The sequence below is a fragment of the Thunnus thynnus genome, chromosome 15 (assembly GCF_963924715.1).
Source record: "Thunnus thynnus chromosome 15, fThuThy2.1, whole genome shotgun sequence".
Lineage (NCBI taxonomy): Eukaryota > Metazoa > Chordata > Actinopteri > Scombriformes > Scombridae > Thunnus > Thunnus thynnus.
Window position 1 is genome coordinate 5,650,172 of NC_089531.1, and position 20,441 is coordinate 5,670,612.

The window sequence follows — 20,441 nt, forward strand, 5'->3', positions numbered from 1 at the left end:
TTTATGCAGTGATTGGACAGGTGTGCAGAGGTGAGAACGTTGGCAGGGTTTGAGCCAGAGAGGCAGAGTTTTTTCAGTCTTAACACAACTATTTTAGGCACTTTTCATATGTACGAATTGCAACACTATGAACGTCTTCCAGGAGAGACTGAAAATATGCTCCCATGTTATCCCCCGTCTAACAATTATCACGTCTCTCCCCATTCTCACCTCGCCTTCGAGTGTGACTGTTTATGACAGCTGCCTTCCAATATGGTCAAACTAGTTCTTTTCAAGCATACCCCCATTTTAAGACTGGCATTTGGTGAGGTTAAAGGACAGGTTCACATTTTTTCAACCACATTTTTTTTTAATCATTCCTCCTTTTCATACCGATCACTAGAGGATCCCTTCATAATGCACTTACAATGGAAGTGATGGGGGACAAAAATCCACAAAAATGTATTTAAAAGTTTATCTGAAGCTAATATGAAGCTTCAGCATCTAAATGTCTTTTTACTGTCAAAGTCCCTCTTTTTGTTAATATACTTCCACCTGCAGCTCAACAGGGAAACACTGTCTGAGGAAACACAAAGAGGGAATTTGATGCTAAAAAGACTGTAAATGTGTCAGATATCCACTTGATATAACTAACTCAGACTGCTGAGGCTGAATATAAGCTTCACATCAACTTTGAAATGACTGTGTGGACACACTGTGGATTTTGGCCTCCATCACTTCCATTAAAAGCACATTTGAAGGATCTTTTAATATCCAGTATGAACAGGAGGAATGATTACAGCGAGGAAAACCTCTTTCACTGTTCATATGGACACCTGACTGTTGTTTTATGACAGACTTGAAAAGCTGTGAACCCGTCCTTTAAGAGTTGGGATAAGGCATGTATATGTGAAGGTTGTTATATCTACTAACATCCTCACAAGTATAGAAATACAGACGTGTGGAATTACTTCAGCCATGTACGACAAAACAGACCAGCACCGAGAAGAATCTGTTTTTCCAGAATATATATATTTTACACACAAACAAAGCTACATTCATACAAACATACATACTATACATACATACATACAGTCTTACATTCATACAAATACATATAAGTTTATCGGATTTTTTTTTCTTTTATTATAAAAAAAGCAATTTGATATATTATTACTTTGTATACCGTGTTATACTGTTAGGGCTAGGTCACTGTTTAAAAAGCATGCACTTTCTTTTGGTTGTGTCCTGATTAAATATTTGCAAATGATTCTTAAGTGTTTGCTTCAAGTCCCTCTCAGTACCTGATGGGTGGTGTTTACCTTCTCAGCTAGGGCCCAGGCAAGCTGTCACTCAAAAGTACATTAATTAGCATATCAAACAGCTCTGTGCACCTGCAAACATTTTCTTGTCTGACATCACAACCCACCAACAAGTGATGCTCAAAGCAACTTGAACCAAACACTCTGGAGTTATTTGCAAATACTGTTTAACCCAAGTCTGGTTTGTGTCCATGTTCGTTGTATTGCACTGATATTTTAAACTAGGCCCCTTTTTTTTCTTCTTTCGTGTCCTACCGCCTTCCCTCAGTTTCACATACATCCGTCCACTGTTCGGCTCTCAGTCTTGTATCTTTGGTCCGAGTGGTCCAAACATTTATTTATTTACCCGATACGGCTTGTTTCAGCAGTCACTGAATTCAAGTCCTCTCGGCTGTCCGTCCTCGTATTTGATTTTGTTCTTTGTCACGTACGTAATGTTCCCCGCGTTTCTCACAGTATCTCAGGGAGAGCTTATTGGCGTTGAGTTCATTACATCCCACATTTCCATCTGAAAAAGTCTTCTAGCAGTTCCTCCGACTCAAAGTGGGTAAATAGTTGGGAAGGGGGGGAAGGGGGTTGGGATAATAGCTTGATTGATTATTGGAATATTTATTTCCTGTTTTTGTGTCAGTCTGTTTTTTTTTTCGAGCCCGTAAACTCAGTTGGTTGCCACGACAACAATGGAGCCTTCCTCCGGCTCCTCGTCTTTCTCCTCCAGCAATTGGACGACGCAGGGGGTGACGTCGAACGGTATCCTCTCCGGGACAGATTCGGCGATCTGTGTTGGCAGTCCTGGGCTTGAACCTCTGGTCGACGGGGCGTCCTCCCTCAACGGGGACGGGGTCAAAGAGCATGGCTCCGGCTCCAAGGTTAATGTCACCTCCTCTACCTGTGACAACCAGAAATCATGGTTTTAACAGACAATTCGGGATGCTAGTTAGCACAAAAATAGTTGAGCTGTCCTTCCTTTGTATTAAGTATTTACAACTGTCAAATAATATATATATTTTTTGGGGCTTTTATGCCTTTTAGTAGATAGGGACAGTGGAGAGAGATAACAGGAAACAAGGAGAAAGAGATGAAGTAGGACAGCAAAGGTCCACTGCTGGCACCAAACCACAGATGTTGCGGTTTTGTGCCTTTTGTCTCGACCAGTTGGGGATTGTTCCCAATGCAGGAAGACTTTTGGTGGTTCATAATCATTCGAGCAATGTGTGTTATTGAGTTAACTCGCCTTCGTGAGCTCCTCTTCCTCTTCATGCTGCTCAGGGATGCCTTCAGACTCGGGTTCTGGCTCTTCCCCAACTGTCTCCACCAATCCTCCGACCATTTCAGCCATCTGTCCACTCAGCTGCCCAACGATCTCCACCTGCAACCAGTTACGTACACTGATTTAATCGCTTGTCATTTTCTATTTGCTTGATTTTAAACTGGAAGAGGATTCAACTGGTTACTAGCATATCGACAAAAAACCACTGATATCAACCCTTCACTTTCAGTTCCTGTAACAGACAAGAGAAAGAAAAGAAAGAAATAGACACCGAAGACAAAGAAAGGAAGGAATATACGATCTCCTTATCTCGACCCCGGCTTGGGTTGCCTGTGCGTGAGACATCAAGAGAGAAAATACAGATACTTAGGAAGGTACAACAGATACAGATGCTGATTCCAAATGCCCAGAGTTGTAAACATGCTACTCTAAAGACCAGGCAGATTTACGGATGGCTGTTGTCAAAGCTAATTCGAGTCTGCTACAGGCTGTCATGCAGACTTCTGGGAGTACTCCATGCAGACTTCCAGTCTGTCTCCTACCTTACTGACTTCTCTGGCAGTGTTTCCCATCATTCACTGCACTACAGATGTGTGCTAAATATGCCTGCTGATATAAACAAAGCCAGATCAAAAAGACAAAAAAAAATATTAGCAGAGATGAACGTCAGACATGATGGAAAAATTGCTATGCAGATTATTAACTCTACTACTTGATTTAACTAGATTACGGCACTTCATTCACCTTTGAAGACATGTGCCTGAAAGATGGGATGAAAAAAAATAAAACATAGCCTCCTGCAATAGCCTGAGATCATTAAATGCATATTAAGACATGCTATGAAGGGAGTCCAGCAAAGTCTGTGATCCGACCGTTCGGATTCAGCGGACGAGCGCCTACCTGGTGCGCCTCGACCTGTGCCGCTCCCCACAGGTCAGCTAGCCGGGGGTGGGTGGGAGGACCGAGGCTGTGGATGGTGCTGTTGGGAGTGGCTTGGAGGGAATGGGAGGCACTGTGTAGCCTGTGCTCCATAGTCTGTAGTCATAGAGCGAGGAAAGAAGAGAAGCACCTTTTAAACAACAAGGCAATTAAAATGGCTTTTCATAAGACCTAAAATATATTAAGACAAGATATTAAAGAAACACTAGGCAGGATGGATAAAAGTGCAATATACATGCAGCCATTTACCACAATGCAAGATATAAAAAGACATACAAATAAGATTCAATTAGGAGAAAAACATTACAGTGTAGTTACAGTGCAGTATATGAATAAATGGTCCCCAATATCATTTAATAAAAGGCAGCGGCAAACAGTTTAAGCGCTGATTTAAAAGAAACCAAGAGTCCAGTAGTGCAGGAAAACTGCTTCTCCATGTTTTATTTAGACCCCGAGGACAGTAGGCAGACCTGTCCCAGACCACCTCAGAGGTCTGGGACAGTTTATAACATTTATTTTGGACCAAAACTTGTCAGTGCTTTTTTTTACAAATAGTGTTTGATCTTTGACACATGGACAAATGTCATCCATTTCTCAGTCTTAGTGAGGACTCCAGCTATAGCTGTCTGATCAATTCTGAGAGACCTATAAAGACCTTGTTACAGTAGTCAAGGCTGCTAAAGATAAAAAGGAGGGACAAGTTGTTCTTTGCTAAGACATTAGTCCTTCAATTCTTGGTATATTTGGAATTTTTGGTCATAATAAGCTGATTCTGTAATTGTCTTGGATGTTAAACTTTAACGTTAGCGATTGAACCTGGTTTGAAAGAGAGATCAATAGAAACGACTCAAGTTCACTCAACGGTTACTTAGCAAGTGGCCACATTTCTTTTTTTCAAAACTTTCAAGAACCACCCACTCTCATCCTCCTCAGCTTCTGACATTTTTAGCAGTTCACTAAGGGACAAGAACGCCACTGCATCACAACATATTCAGCTGGGAAGGTTTAAAAGCTTTGTTATGCCAAAACAAATGAAAAAAAAAAACAGTTTTATTTTTCCAAGCGTTTAGCGATCTGTGCCTGAGGCTTGTGTAGGAGGAAGAGACTTCTGCCTTTTTTTTTCAGTTCCCTCCAGTCATGTATAAGGTCTTGCATCAACTTTTAATTCCCGTCTAAATTATGAGTCAGTGATGGTGCTGCGGTGAACAGTTGGGAAAATGTTTCAGTCTCTTCATTATAAATGTAATATATTCAATAGCCTCTTTCACATTAGAAACCGTATAAATACACAAAGTAAAGCTAACAAGCTCATTTCCATCGTGGTCTCGGATCAGTACACCTTTTCTGAGACACAGTCAATGAGCTTTTTCGAGTTATTATTTCATAACCCTCAGTTGTTTAATGAGCTCTGAGATTTAACCAATGCAAGAGTGGTGACAGAAACCCCCCCAAAAAGTCTCTGGGTGTCACAGTTCATCATCGTGACTCACTTAATTTACAGAAAACTTCCAAGCATGCCTGAGAGCTGAATTTACATTGATAAAACAGATTTACATCAATAAAAGCAACACAGAAAGTGAAGCCTGTCGGATAAAAACTGAGGCGTTTTAGCTCAATTCATTGTTTCAACTGATTCAGTCACCCAAGATGCTAATAAATACCTTTCATTCACCAGGATGAGGCAGTTCTGAGTCCTACAAATTACATTTATACACAACTAATTTGAACTTGCTATTACATTTTTATTATTATATAACTCTTTTAACCTGTTGTGTTGTGTGTTTTAGTCGTGCAAGCAGCACTAGCGGCGGTAATGTTGGTTGGTTGATCTGTCCACAACAACTGGGGACGAAAATATCTCTTCTACTGGATGAATTGGTGCAGACATGTACGGTTCCCAGACCCTTGACTATTAATGTAGCACCACCATGAGGTTGACAGTCAGATGTCTCAACTATTGGAAGGATTGTAATGATATTCGGTTGAGACATACATGCCTCCCTCAGAATGAATCGTTTTTGTTAGGTCAAAAATTAAATTTCCCCAATACTTTGGTTAATATCAATCATCCAGTACATCATATTTAGTGCCAACCGCTAAACTAAGATGGTGAACATGTTCAACATACATGCTATAAACATCAGCATGTTAGCATTAGACATTAGCATTTAGCGTCAGGCACAGACGTGGTTGTAGAGACTCTTTGTCTTGTTCAGTATTAAACCAGAACCAAGATGTTTCCACTAACCTGCATCTAAAAGTGCTCTGAGTTGTTTTAACACAACCATATAAACCTTATCCATGCATGAGTTTTCCAGGAGCTGTTATTGCGAGGTAATGAACATTTTGCTGATACATTAAACATGAACATTTAATCGCTACATTGATAAAAACATAATCTGGGCAGCGCTGCATTAGCTGATGCAAATTAGTCGTATATGAACAAATGTGTAGAGTTATTTGAGAGTCGGTTGCAGGAGTCATCAGTGTAACAACAATAATACTGAAATGTTACTGTTCATACTGTGTGTGTAGCAGCAGTACAACTGACCTGTTGCTGTTGTTGGTACTGCAGTAGCTGTTGCTGCTGGTAGTGGTGGAGGTGCTGGAGCTGTTGGAGTTGGTTCTGCTGCTGCAGGGTGAATTGAGTGTGGTGCTGCTGAATGTAACCGCCTACTGTGCCCTCAAACCCTTCACCGGGTGTACCTCCTGTTCCACTGCTGCCACCTAAAAACAACCATCAAACACCGATAAAATACCTTACAGACACAGTGTATGAGGCAACGACAGATTTATTGATTTAATCCTCACCTGCAGCCATGATGTAGGAGCCTGCAGCGGGCGAGGCCATGCCAGAGGGCTGGCTGGTGATTGGGTCCCAGGCATCGGAGGACGACAGGCAGTACAGGCCCTGCGAGACGTAGGTGTGAGGCCAGACGTCTGCAGAGGAGTGATGGAGCACCTGGTCTGTTGGAAGAGTGCAAGATTGCATGCAAAACTGGCATGTTTTTAGATTTGACATGACATTTGACTCGGAGGCTTTTGCACAAATCAAGAGATCTGAGCAAATTATTATAACGCTTTTCCTCAGCATGTGAAATATACTGTAGTAGAGCAGAAGCAGACACTAAACCATCAATTCAGCCATTAGCAGTGCAGTTTCCATGCTCTTATGAAGCCATACACAGGGATAAACCTGACCTCATCCGAAAACAACACACTGTAATAACTTTAATAGGAGTATGATTAGCCTATCTGCAGCGGTGTCATTATAGAGCAGATCCACGGAGGGGAGCTGAGGACTTAAACACCCTGTGGACTGCGGAGGAGAAACATCCCCCTTTACCGCTGATAAAAAGCAGCTTTTTTTAATCGTTGCAGTCGTCGTGTGAATGCGTGCCGTACATGCATGATAGACAAAGCGTGGAGCAGAGCCCATATGGCGTTGTTAATGAAGTCCTTGTGCTAACCTACAGGCTCCCTCAGGGTCTGGACATCGCTCTGCTTTGCTAAACACCAGCGAGAGCTAAAAAAGAAACAGTTTACAGTGCTACTCAAGTGGAAGTGGCACACAGGTCAAGTATTTAAATGAGTTTTGTCTTGTTTTTTTAAGCAAAAAAAAGAAAAATAGCAGTGGAATTGTTTTATTTTTAGGAGGTTAGAAGGCTGTTCCTGTGAGGTCAGATGGGGTTTCCTAATCTTGCCTGAGCAAATTGCTCTCTTTTCCTCCCTTCTATCTGTTTTATCATCCTATTTGCAACTAAACTGAACAGACATCTTACCACCTGAGGCTCAAACCGCAAATCAGGATATTAGTTTATTTCCCCAAACTGTTTTTTTGTTTGTTTTGTTTTATTCAACCAAGTGTAAAATGAACTCCTTTTTTCATTTCCTTATTCTTTAATACAGCAACTCGTCTTTTAGATCTAAATTCTTAAGCTCGAGCCCTCATGAAACCCCCCATCAGAACGTGCTCTTGATATTTCAGAAATGACAGGCTGTCATTGGGATTCGTCATTTGGAAGATTTTGAGGAAGTTCCCCCGGTAGCAGTGAAAGGCAGAAATGTGGTGCAGCTGTGTGCCTGCCCTCTAAAAGTCCTTTACAGCTGCTTGGCAGAATAACTGACGTGGCTGTTTTTAGTTTCCAACAGGGCTCCTCGTTTAGGTGACTCTGAAAAACTGTGCATGTACGCACGATAGTAAACACAACAGTTTTACATTGTGGAACATGACAAGCTATATATCCTATACTTGGCAAATTTGCAGGATGTAGTAGGAATACCCATAGTGATATTGGGACTACGTTAGTGGGTCAGTCAGGTAATTTGCAGTGTGTTTAATAAATAAAACCCCCAGTCCATCCTTTCTATGAAGTTATTATTATAACTAAGTTCAGGAACAAGACCACGCCCCGCTCCCTCTCACTAATTCAAAGCCTCACAGCAAGAAGGTCCTGGGTTACGAACTTCAAGCCGTCCCAGGTCCTTTCTGTGGAACCACCAGCCTTGCTCATCGAGACGTACCCCCACCCTGAGTCTCCATCCCCGGGTTCCTAGACGCTCCAGCCTCAACTCAACTCCAACCAGTCACCATTCATCCAGTTCATCCACCCTCTCTCATCCCTCCCCTCGACCCCTACCATCCCTCTGTACACGACTTTGACCAACATCCGGCTTCCATCGACCCCTTCTCCTGGACCCTAGCATCCCATCACTATCAACCCTCATCCTATTCTTTCCTGAATCTTCTTGCCAATCCAAATAAACCATTTAAAACTATACAGAAATGGCGTGGTCTTAGCTAGCGAATCAACCTCTAATAGAGCAGAGCTTCCATTAACTGATTGGCATCAGCGTCTTCATTCATACTTCACCATCTGCGTGTCGTTCATCAGCTGTTTGGCCAGCAGCCGACTGGTGACGTCCAATCATGCTTTCATGCAGGTGTGCACAGCAGCCTTTATACTCTTGACTCCTCTCAATGAAAACTCTGTTGACACCTTCATACCAACTGTTGCTGCTGTAGCTCTCTAGACTTCCTCTTTATATGCGAAGTGTTTTGGTATTTTTTTTACATTTGACCTTAACTTGACATTTTTAAGACTTAATGTTCATGTTCGTGAATATGTAATTCAGAATCTCACATTCAAACTCCCTCAAGAGGAGGAGAGCTGTTTCTTCCAAATCTGATTCACCCAACTGTATAAATAGTCAATTGCTTGACATATGTCACTCTGAATGAGTGAGGTTTATGACTTTATGATAGATCCAATAGACTGTGATTTTCAATTGTTCCAAACTTTGTTCCATCAAAGTCATTGAGTTCACAGTCAAACACTTTGCCAGTAGAAGACACAGAGCACAAAAACCCTCTAACTAGATGTGACACCCATCACTATAATTAGATTTAAGATGGTATTTTGGCATTTTTTGCCTTTATTAGATAGTTGAAAGTGCAGAGAGACAGGAAGTGGGTAGAGAGAAGGGTAAATGCAACAAGGTCCAAGCTGTGGACACTGCAGTTATGTGTTATGTGTCATAACCAGTAGACCACTGGTGCACCCCAATCACTGCAATATTGACCCTGCCAACAGCCCCTTAGGGATCAAGTCTTTGTCTCTGTTCTGTGTTCATAGTTATGACTAAAAGTACTGTGCATGAATCCAAGACATAAATATTAATAACTGAATAATAATTTATATAATAAAGTAAGAAATATCGTCAAACTAGAAATCTTAAAAGCAGACCACTTCTTAAATCAAACCCCAGGCTGATTGACCAAAACTGATCTCTCTACCATCTACGTCTCTATCTAACAAATGTCAATAATGTGTCCTGTAGTCATGTCTAGAAACCATGTGGCAGACACCAGTACCTCTGCTGGTGATGCTCTCCTGGTTGACCTCACTGAGGTGAGCAACGCTGCCCTGGTTGGAGCCAGCTCCCATACTCTCCCCGTCCATCGAGTTCCAGCCGAACAGAGTCGCCTCAGAGATCGCAAACTGCTGCATGATGCCTGAGGGGGGAGGAAGTACTGATATTAACAACAGCAGCGTGTTCCAATAATAGGAAGACCCCTTAACTCACTGGAACACACTCTGAGATACAGTACAGCTTTACTAACACATACAGAAATTAATTAGTAATAAAAACAAACAAACAAGAGGTAACAATAGTCATTAACACGGCCAAACAGGAGATTTTTTTGGGGGGGAAGAGGCAAAGGAGAAGAATACTCAGTGTTTATTCCAAGTGTGTAAATGTTGTACACAAATAAATGTGTGTAAGTAACTGTCAAAAATTATTTATTTAATTTTGCAAGATGTAGCAGATGGGCCAGAACCAATTAGATTTTCCAAACATTACTGAATAAAAACAGTGCACCAGTGGGGCAAATCTTCCTTGTGATAAATCTTTGCCAGTTTGTCCATTTTGGGACTCTCTAAAATGAAAATGGTATTTCAGCTTTTGTTGTTATTATACGGGCGATCTGAAAAGCCAAAATACTTAAAATCGTCTCTTAAGGGGCAATTTGAAGTGAGCAAGTTTGCAATCAGAAGTACAAATAGACAATTCATTTACACACATGGAAAACAATCTAAAAATACAAATGACGATGTTAGAAAGAGTTGAAATACACAAGGATTAATGACAGAGGCCACTCCATCGCTGGCCACCAATATCCAACAACACAAAGGCAAAGTACAAGTGCATTTATCAGTGTATACGCAAGGTAAAAACATTTAAATAACTGGTCTTAAACACAGTTAACCACATGTTGTAAATTCATACTTACACCTGTACATTCAGTACCCAGATGTAAGCTCACCTGCAGCGAAGCGAGCCTCCTTCTCGCCATCACTAAGGTCGCTGTAAGCGTCATTCTCCATCCTCCTCTCCTTTTCCCTCTGCAGGTTGGTATGACCGGCGCCTCCCATCGGCCCCGCGGAGGGTTTGCCCCAGCTCTGCCACTCGATCATATGAGCGACGCGACCCTGGGCCATGGCGGTGGGCTTGGTCACCTTGTCCTTCATGGAGCGAGTCACACCTACAACAGGTACACACAAATACTGTCAAAACTACTTCTGGCCTTTGTAGTTGAGTACACCTCCGAGTGAGGCTGAAGAGGGGAAGGAGGATGATCATGAGGAAGTTTGAAATGTTGCGGGGAAACTGTTCAATGCATGAAACTATATGACGTAAATGTATTGGTGTGGACGGATTCACATAGTTCTGTGACTAGATATGAGAGTATGACCTTGCAGTGTATAAAAATACATTCAGTAGTCCGCCGAAATTTGTTCAGTTATTGACTTGAATACAATTTAACCACTGTATATGTCAAAAGCAGCAGTTTTCCTCTCTGTTATCTTTATTTATCCAGAGTATTTTTCCAGACTCATCCTTCAAACTCGTCTAATATTTTGTTATTCTGCTGATGTGTTCGGCCCCAGCTTTCTTTAAACTAATCAAGTACTAGACACACTTGCCATACAAGTGAAATGACCTTTTGTTCAGAGTTCAAAATACCGACCTCTTTAGGATCTAATTAACAATTAGATCAGTCGTTTCAGCCGACAACATGAACATACTACTGCGTTAATCTTGTGTGATCAAATACACGAACTGATTAATTTCTTGCAGACTTTGTAAAATCCTGCTTAATTTTTGAGTGAGTGGATGGACAGGTGGTGAACGGGTCAGAGGTGAGATGACGAGGCGGTAACCACAGTGACCAGATGGATGCCTTTGCGCTCGTTAAAGTTTGTTAAAATAAACAGAAAAGGACAAGTATGACAGCTGAAACGCTGACGAATCCGTATTAATAATTAATGCCATTACTCATCTCCCGGTAAACAGAATAAATGAGATTCATTAGACTTTACGTAATTAAAAACGTGTTACAGAGACTAAGACAGGCAGAGGAAAGTAATCCAGAACGTCGAGAGCGGTCCACTGGCAAATCTCTGCCCAATTAAGATGCAAATACAGGATTCAAACAGGGGACATATTCACTGAGTCAAATGCTTGCTGAGAGGCTGATCGATAAAAAATTAAATTAAAATCAAACAGGCATGAATAAACAGAGACAGAGCTTCGGAAATTGCTCCCTCGGTCCGTGGGGCAAGTTACAGGCTGGGTTATAAATAGAAACAGTTTTTCCCCTTAGACAAAGAGAGCCAATCTCATTTGAAAATCAAACACTCCCTGCAGAGTCTAATTGGGGATGGAAATTGGAATGGAAAGAATGGAAATGGAGGGAGGGTGTTGGGGTCTATTCAAAGGCTCCAAAAAAAAATAACACTATACACTGTTAAATGATATCAACAGATTTATTTAAAGTGCACCAGACACAACAGGGAAAAAAAACACTTAAGAGATACTACACTTAAACACTACAAAAGCACAGAGCACTACAGTTTGAAGCACAAAAGCACGAGATAGCACAAAAGAGGCACCAGCCACTCAGTAGGCACGACACTGCACAAAAGAATCACTGCTTCACAAATATCCACCAGCACTGCCACATTACAGATACACTACATTTCCCAACACGCCTGTGGAGATGCTTCGGTAAGTAATTAAAGTAAGTAATCCCACTTACTTTAGTTCCTTTTGAAATCATAGATCGGATTGGGTTTCCATCAATGACTCCCGCGAAATATGTCTGTCATTGACGTCTGTAGTTGATATCAATGGAAGAGGGGGGGGGGGAGTAGGGAGTGATATAGGAAGGGGCACCCACAGGGGCGGCCATGTTGGTTCCAAGCTCCTCCTCCTCCTCCTCCTCCTTCTGCTCTCAGATGAAGTTGTCTGTTGAGCCGACGTTTCGTTTACAAGTTCTGCCATTTCTGGCAAAAGTTTAAAAGATAATTCCTGTTTTTTTTTCCCATGTGTGTCAGATGATTCTTTGGCCTGCAAGTAGTTCAAAAACCAGGTGAAAGTAGAAGCAGATTGTAGTTTTTTATGAAACTACAGAGAGATTAATTGGTTAAGTAAGGCCTGCGGGGAGCTTTGGACATTCTGGTGGTGGATAATATAATGTCAACATACCCGGTTTGAGTCTGGCTGCAGATCTCTGTTGTATGTCATTCAGCTTCTTTCTCCCTTTATTTCCGTTCAGCTCTATACTCTCCACTGTCTAATACAAGCATGAAATGCCCCGAAAGGTTCTAAAAATCCTTAATGGGGTCAAAGAATCTTTTTTTTTTTGCCTTACTAGCAACATTGAATAGCAATGGAGAAGTGTTCAAGGCCTGCATGCTCTAGGAAGATCATTTAGTTAATGATCAGCTAATTAGCTAGCTAATGGAGTTTGGAAGGTTAGCTAACCTACATAGTTTTGTGTGGGGGTGTTGCATTTATCTCCATTTGCAAGAGCAGTAGATTCAGTGGATGCTTAAACACTGCAGAGCGGTGAGAGGGAACATGTTACAACTGTGGAAAGTTTTCATGGAATTTCTTTCTTGAGAATGGTGGGGTAAACAGTAGAGTGTTAACATTACACAGTAATCTATAAACAATGTGCACTTGCACACGTTTGAGCAACAGCGTATTTCATCGCTGAATGATGCTGTAATTTCGCCGTCTGCATCGGAGCCTCCATTTCGCCAGCAAAGAAGTCTCATTTAAAAGAAATGTACGGCTGCATTTTTTATGCAATGATAACATCACTCTGAAGGATACCTGGCTCACCAACATGTTGTCATCCAAGGTCGTCAAATACCAACGCTTCGTCACGCCCCTCCGGCGTCTCATACAGACGCTAGAGGAAGCCTTCTGCGTTGGTATCAGACGCTGAGGGGCGTGACAGAGTGTCAGTATTTGACACCCTGGGAATAAGAACAGGCTGAGCTCACTCATTTAATCTTAAAGTCTCCCTCCACTTGAGAATGTGTTTCACACACTCACATTCATCTGCTGAGAGTGGAAGGTTTCTCTGTGCTCAGTGAAAATCCAACTAGTTTTGAACCCGGTCCTGGTCCAATATTCAACTTATACAAGTGTGATGTGGAAACTTGAAGCTTTGAAGTAGAAGACATCTTGTGTCCAGATGTTAAACTTTTGAGATGAACAATATCTACATATTTATAGATTCTAAGAATTTTTAAGTAGATGCCATTTTAACTATTTTAACCTGGTGTTTATACTTTTTTTTCTTGAAAACCCATATCAGACACACATTATTATTCCAAGTAGGGCATTTTTGTTTGTCTTGATACATGTGAGGAGGACATCTTTAACTTAACCAATAAGCCTCTGCTTTCATACTTTATCAGCCTCTGAGAGAAAAGTTAGCAGAAAGATAAAACTCTATCCTGCAAAGATGACTGAAATGCTAAATGAATAGTAACCCTTAACAGATTTAAAATACGTGGATTTAAATACCCCAAAGACTCTCATGTACATTGTAGCAGCTCCGGCAGGAAATAGTGGTTGATTTTGTCTGATGATTATTGTTAAACCAAAGCACACATTGGTCTTTCATTTGGCTTGCGCTCTACTCTGACGCCAAGAAACCATCTGAGCATCACAGGCAAAGAAACCAAAAATTATCTTTTTTTTTATACAATAGGGAAACAAAGTTTAGTCCCCGTAAGTGCTCAACAACAACTTCATCCTTGACTTCCTGTGGAGCATGTGGAGGCAACATGGGGGCTGTTTTACCATCTAGCAGCACAGACACACACCTGACACACCTGACAGAGAGGACTTAGCCAGGGCACCGATCCCATAGGTGTTGTTGGGCTTCCTCTTGAGACGAGGCAGAATGGAAGTTGTGTCCTCCATGGACAACTAAAGAGAGAGGGGGGGAAGGAGGATGAGATGTAGTCGGAGTAGAGAAGAACAGGAAAACAAGGAATAGAAACAGAAATCGAGGTGAGGAGAGAGTGTAGATAACAGGATAAAAAAAAAAGAAAAAAGTGTGCAATGAAGTGAAAGGACAGAGAGAGAAAGAGAGAAATGCGAGGAAATGGAATAAAAGAAATTGAGGTGACGAGAGCAGATGATTGAAGATCCAGAAAGTAGTTTGAGGGGCGTAGAAGAAGAAAGGAAGGAGGTTATAATAGAGGGAATAAGAAAGAAGGATTAATTATTTGAACACCTTGTAAATGGCTAACAGGGATCATTGATTGAAAAGAAGAGAACCATATATATAAAAAAGGAAAACGGATGTTTAAATGGCGATTCAAAACTAACATAAAAGGACAACAGAGAGTCTTTCATAGGCATAGAAACCAAAAACTGTCATAAAATCATCATGAAAAACTGGACGATATGGAACAATGACTGACTGATGAAGCGTTGTCTTTCGTATAGTACAAAGATTACATATGATTTAAGTTGTTAAAAGCTGTGATAGATGGTTAAATAGTAGAAACAGCAGTCAAGAGATGTATTGATTAAAGGTGCAGTGTGTAGAATTCAGTGGCATCTAGTGGAACAGACTATTTTATAAGTATGTTTTAATTAGTGTGTAATCACCTAGAAATAAGAGTCATTGTGTTTCTGTTACCTTATAATGAGCCCTTTATATCTAGAGAGGGAGCAGGTCCTCTTCCACGGAGCCCGCCGTGTTTCTACAGTAGCCCAGAAACTAAATCCACTAAATCCTACACACTGCACCTTTAATACAGGTACAGTATGTTTTAGCAGGAGCTACTTCCTCTCACAGCGAATATGAAAGAAACAGCGGCTCCTGTTGCTCAAAAACCATTTTGTTGACCTTGACAGGACTCACTGTGTTGCCTGTGACTGGTAATATTACTAGAGCTGCAACGATTAGTCGATCAATCAATTAGTAGATCAACAGGATATTTAACGGCAACTATTTTGACAATCGAATTATGGTTTTTAGTGATTTTTTGAAGCAAAAATGCCAAATATTCAGTGGTTGCAGCCTCTCAAATGTGAGAATTTGTAGCTTTTCTGTGTCATACATACACAGAAAACTGAATATCTTTGAATTTTGAACATCAAAAGCAAAGACTTTCGAAGACGCCACCTTGAGCTTTAAGAAATTATGACAAAATGATTAATCGATTAGTCAAAAAATCCGGTCAGATTAATCAACAATTAATAAAATGCCCTCATATATCTCCACCTTGAAGTGGAAAAAACTGCAAAAGCTGATGTGAAAAACATAAAGCAATAAGAAACATGAAGTGAAAACCCATTAAAAACATCAGTCTCTAATCACAGTGTGATGTTGCTTTAGAAGTGTGTAGTGTATGAGGTTAAATGCACCTATTAAACATATCCCACATGTTGCTCCTCTCCCAACACACTTCAAGAGATCAATCAGTTTTTTTGAGGATTTAAAGAACTATTTTTAAATCCGGAAACAGGAGAATCAGGTTTGTAGATACTCCATCAGATCACTAAGATTAAGCACGCTCGGGTGTGCAGCACATCAACCCGAAATTGGCTCATGCTCATCATGTGATTTCTACTGTACTTCCTGGCGCCAGCGCTCATGGCAAACCAACCAGCAAACTAATGAACACACAGACAGAGCCTGGCTCTTAATGAGGTCCTCCCAACAACTAATTACAGTAGAAAATAGTAGGAAAAACATGTGGACTCTGTTACACTGGGGGATTCTGCCATAGATGTGATGTAATATATTGAGTTAAAGTGCATTAATTACAGTATAAAGGCAAACTGATGTTATCTGGTCCCTTTGTGGTGTGCAGGAAGGGTATCATTCCTGTGTTATCCTATCTGCCGTAGACTTTCTGTATGTAACAGTAACATTAAATGATCTCATAATCAGTCTCCAGTCATGTCTTTTACCTCCAATTGTCATGTGTCCACTGTACATTTTTTTTAAAACAAACATAACATGAAAAACAGTGATGTGTAACAAAGCTGAGATCTGGAGAAATTGTAACAATTAGTGCAGCAGCATTGTGGGCTCTCATCATCATTCAGATCAGTTCAATATGAGGTGATAGGTCTGAGCATTGGCACTGGTGTTCAATTCTTCACCACTGGCAGGACAGCTACTGTTCAAGAATCAAGATTTTTTATTTTATGAAATGAAAGTAAACTGAAACACTGCGGCTCTGTTTCAGCTCATTGTGTTGGTTTTACATCATATCTACTGTATGGTTCAGTCTCAGTTCTCCATCAAAACCCTTTTCTTTCAAGAAACAAATAAGAGAAAGCAACGTTATGTAACAGCAGAAAGACACAGTTAGCGACTCACTGGTGAAGAAAGGTGAATATCTAGAAGTTGTTTGCGACCAAACCAGAGCTATAAGGAGAGTGTATACTGGTGGACAGTGGTGGATGTGTAAGTTGGTAATGTGATAATATGTCAGCGCTTTGTGTTCATCTGAACTGCTGCTGTTACAGCTGCATCAAATGATGCAGCTGTAACAGCAGTGACTTTGCTAATCAGTGGAGCAGTGAACAATATATCAAGGCCAATTCACTGTTGTTGCATAGACGGACAGCTGTGGACATACAGACATGCATGTGCTTTTGTACATACTCCATTCAGGAGTCTGTGTACGCAAACACACCACAAGGTGGCGACCTCACAACAATGTATGATCACAGATTTTGGGCTGTGCTCTGATGTTTGCATAGAGGTTCACGCAGACCATAGCCTGTATATAAAGATGGACTTAGCGAGGTGTCACCTGTTGGTTTTCATTGGAGCTGGTTTGAAGTCCAGAGTTGCAGCTTATGGTTGGCGCCATCTTTTCTGTTTGGAGCCAGGCCCTTCCAGATAAGGAGTGTTGGGTGTTGCCTTTCACACTCTTGAAACACGCCTCGCTACCTCGATCCCAAGCTAACACTAGCTTCCTAGGAACACTGAGCAATTGTCACTTGGGCTAACATTAGCAACTTTAGCTAAATTGTGCTAAATTGTGACAAACGGCAGACATCAAAGCTATTATAAGTCTTCAAATCTTATTAACGGAGCAATAATATCCAAAATGACCACCAGCACACTGATCAGAGGGCCTGAATTTAGAGATTTAGACCATAAAGACTCTGAAAAAAACGATTGACTTAGTATTTCTAAGTTACTTAAGAGAAGTTGAGGCTTTTTGAACGGGAGTCAGTTGGAGCATCTAGCGGCCGTCGGTGGCACTTTAAGGTTATTCTGTATTAGCTTCAGGAGGTTGGCGCTTGGCACAGACCCTCACAGCCATGTGGATGCTATGAATTGGCCTTTTCTCGTGAATTGCAGAGAGGAACACTCCGCCTCCTTGTGATTGTGAACTGCCGTCACTTTTGTAGTATAATATTTTGCTATGGAAACAAGCATCTCTCTTCCATTTCAAAGCATGACATGCTGTGAGACAAGTTTGATAAATCTAACTCCATAACTGCTAACAAATTAGCGAGCACTTAACATAACAATGCAAAGTTGTTGCATTGTTGGTTAGAAAAACAAATCAAACAAGCTTTTTTTTTGTTTGATTTTTTTTTTTTGTGCTTGTACAGAAATCCTTTGGGTCAGCAAAGAATTTCACCAGACCTCCGTCGGTTGAACCAGAAGTGTGTCTATGTGAGATTATTTGCGTCCAGGTCTTATTTTTTTTGAGCAAATAAATTCTGCTTAAGGTACAGAATCAGCTCAGTAGCGATGCACTTCACCATGCAGTGCTTTCAGTAAAAAACTGGGACTTGTACAAAGGCTTCAGCTGCGGATAAGATAAGCTTATTACAGCCTATTATCTGTGACTCTATATATATATATATATATATTTATATATATATATATATATGAAGCTTGCAGTACAGTAGATTAGCAGAGGGCCGAGAGAGGAGACGGATGGAAGCGAGGAGAGTTTACAGGGAGAAAAAGAAAAAGTCGGGGATAAGAGAGAGAGAGAGGGTGTGGGAGAGAGAGATAAGAGGCAAGGAAAGGGTGGAAGGATAAACGAGTGGGATGTCAACTTATGTACTCAAAGCCCGAACTCAGGTAGCGGAGGAGCGATGGAGGAGGGGGGGGTGATGACGAGAAGAGAAGAGAAGAGATTTTTTTTGGGGGGGGGGGGAGAGAAAGAAAGGAAGGAGATTTAAACAAGGAGACTTACATTGATTCCTTCCCAGGGAAACTCGGCACAGCCATGCTGGGGGAGGGAGAAGAGGGGAGAGGAGGGGGAGGGAGGAGAAAAAGTGTAGGAAAGTATAGAAAAGGAGGGAAGAAAGGAATGAGATTTAAAAGAGAGAAATGGTGACATATAAACTGGTCTTAAGCCTTAGTCCCAAATACACTAATTTAAACATTTACATTTTGGATAATGGAGTGTCAGCTGTTTCCGAAATATACTGAAATATAGTTTGTAAATCTTTCCTCTGACAGTTCACAAGTGTTTGGTTTTAAACTACTTTATATTTCAAGTTAACATGGTCTTAAATTGAATTAGAAATGTGATATCTTAAGAGTTTCAGTCGCTTCAGTTGTAATTTCAGAGTCCATTGTGATGCAAAATTACAAAAATGGATGGAGCACTGAGACTGCACCGTACAGTAAATAGTTCAATCCGTTCCCTCCTTTTCTACACCTTATGATTCTTTTAATGTTACTGCATCAAAATGCATGCAGGAATCATATTTAGTTGACGTAGTATTTGTGTATTATTAGCTCACAGCAACAATAAGCTTGAGAATTATAATTTTTTTGTAATGCTAACAGACACTAAAGAAGCCAGAAAACTGCACCAATTGTATTACATCATAAACATAAATACAATAACCTAATCCTGTAAGATTTAACAACATAAAAACCACTTTTATATTATTTCAATCAGCTCAGACAAAGAGGACATGAGAGCCATTTGGTGGAAAGGGAAGGGGAATACTATTTGTGTGCAGCATCTCTTTGTCCGTCTACACTGCCCAGAATGTTTAGGTAACCAATGGATACCATTCAGCTGGCACACTGTTGCTGGGGGCAACAGTAAATCTGACGGGTAGCCAAACCTGGACGCCATTAATTCTGTGTTCTCTTACACTTCCACATACATACACACAGACAGACAGAGGAAATCATGCATATTCATCATACTGTTAACAGACACAAAGACAGCGGAAACATTGAAATTATTATTATATAAAGTGAGAATTTAAATACCATGCTGTCAAAAGGATTTATTTCTTCTTCACATCAGGCCATTTGTCACATCACATTGCCCTTAAGACTTTCTCCTACTGGCACTTTAAGCTTGTTAGCATAGTTGTACTATATTCAGAGTCACAGATCACGGACTGCATGAGAGGTGAAACGGAAAATGCCCTAAACTTTATGTCAAAGCAAATGCCAAAACTTTTATCTCCTTTCTTCACAAAGCTGCTGCTGCTGCCACAGACGTGACTCAAATAGCTTTTACTATCTTTGTCAGGGTTTAATTTATGATCATATGAAAAAAGTTAAAAGTAGTTTTTTTTAAAACCTTTTTTAAAGCCTGTTTGCTTGTATAAAGCAGCTTTAGAGCAAAAATCTCATGCAGAACCTACTGCAGTTGACAAACTTGTGTTTACATTTTTGGATAAAAGGTCAATAAGAGAGTTGTAGTGAGTAAATAAACAACATGCTTGCAGTTTATCTGTTGCTATATTGGCTTCCCAGTTTGCCATGAAGCTAGCTAACGTCGTTGCTTGTCAGTAGAGTGGAAGATAGCTGATGGGTTGTTAATGTATATGACTAACTGATGTAACGGTGCAGTAAATAACATGTCATTAACTTGCATTTCAGAACAGTACGTGTTAGTGCAGTTACAGTTAGGGATGCACGATATTGGATTTTTTGACGATATCCGATATGCCGATATTTCTAACTCATTGTGGCCGATTGCCGATACTGATATATGCACATATGCTAGCGGAGCGTTAGCCAGCCGCAGCATGACTGGAGGGAAGCGCAGCCAGCTATCCTCCCAGCTAACGTTAGCTCCGGCTCTCCA

At 40.8% G+C, this 20,441-nt stretch overlaps 1 protein-coding gene and 1 long non-coding RNA gene across 11 annotated transcripts in view; one reads left to right on the forward strand and one right to left on the reverse strand.

Annotated features, from left to right (window-relative positions):
• Positions 1–990: 990 nt before the first annotated feature.
• Positions 991–20,441, reverse strand: part of fam131ba (family with sequence similarity 131 member Ba) — a 66,211-nt gene continuing 46,760 nt past the window's right edge. For 3 of the 9 annotated variants that reach the window (XM_067612056.1, XM_067612048.1, XM_067612047.1), the window contains 7 exons: positions 10,340–10,558; positions 9,386–9,526; positions 6,322–6,477; positions 6,062–6,237; positions 3,472–3,606; positions 2,536–2,670; positions 991–2,190 (listed from right to left, as the gene is read on the reverse strand). In XM_067612056.1, the coding sequence (XP_067468157.1) occupies positions 1,960–2,190; positions 2,536–2,670; positions 3,472–3,606; positions 6,062–6,237; positions 6,322–6,477; positions 9,386–9,526; positions 10,340–10,558 (1,193 nt within the window). In that variant the 3' untranslated portion in view covers positions 991–1,959. Of the gene's footprint in view, positions 2,191–2,535; positions 2,671–3,471; positions 3,607–6,061; positions 6,238–6,321; positions 6,478–9,385; positions 9,527–10,339; positions 10,559–14,201; positions 14,308–18,572; positions 18,609–20,441 lie in introns of all 9 variants that reach the window. The other 6 variants (XM_067612050.1, XM_067612049.1, XM_067612054.1 and 3 more) reach the window with 4 other exon arrangements.
• LOC137198307 (uncharacterized) overlaps positions 2,085–20,441 on the forward strand; it is a 59,424-nt gene continuing 41,067 nt past the window's right edge. For both annotated transcript variants that reach the window (XR_010931618.1, XR_010931619.1), the window contains exons 1-2: positions 2,085–2,170; positions 10,425–10,567. This is a non-coding gene — a long non-coding RNA (uncharacterized lncRNA). The remainder of the gene's footprint in view (positions 2,171–10,424; positions 10,568–20,441) is intronic.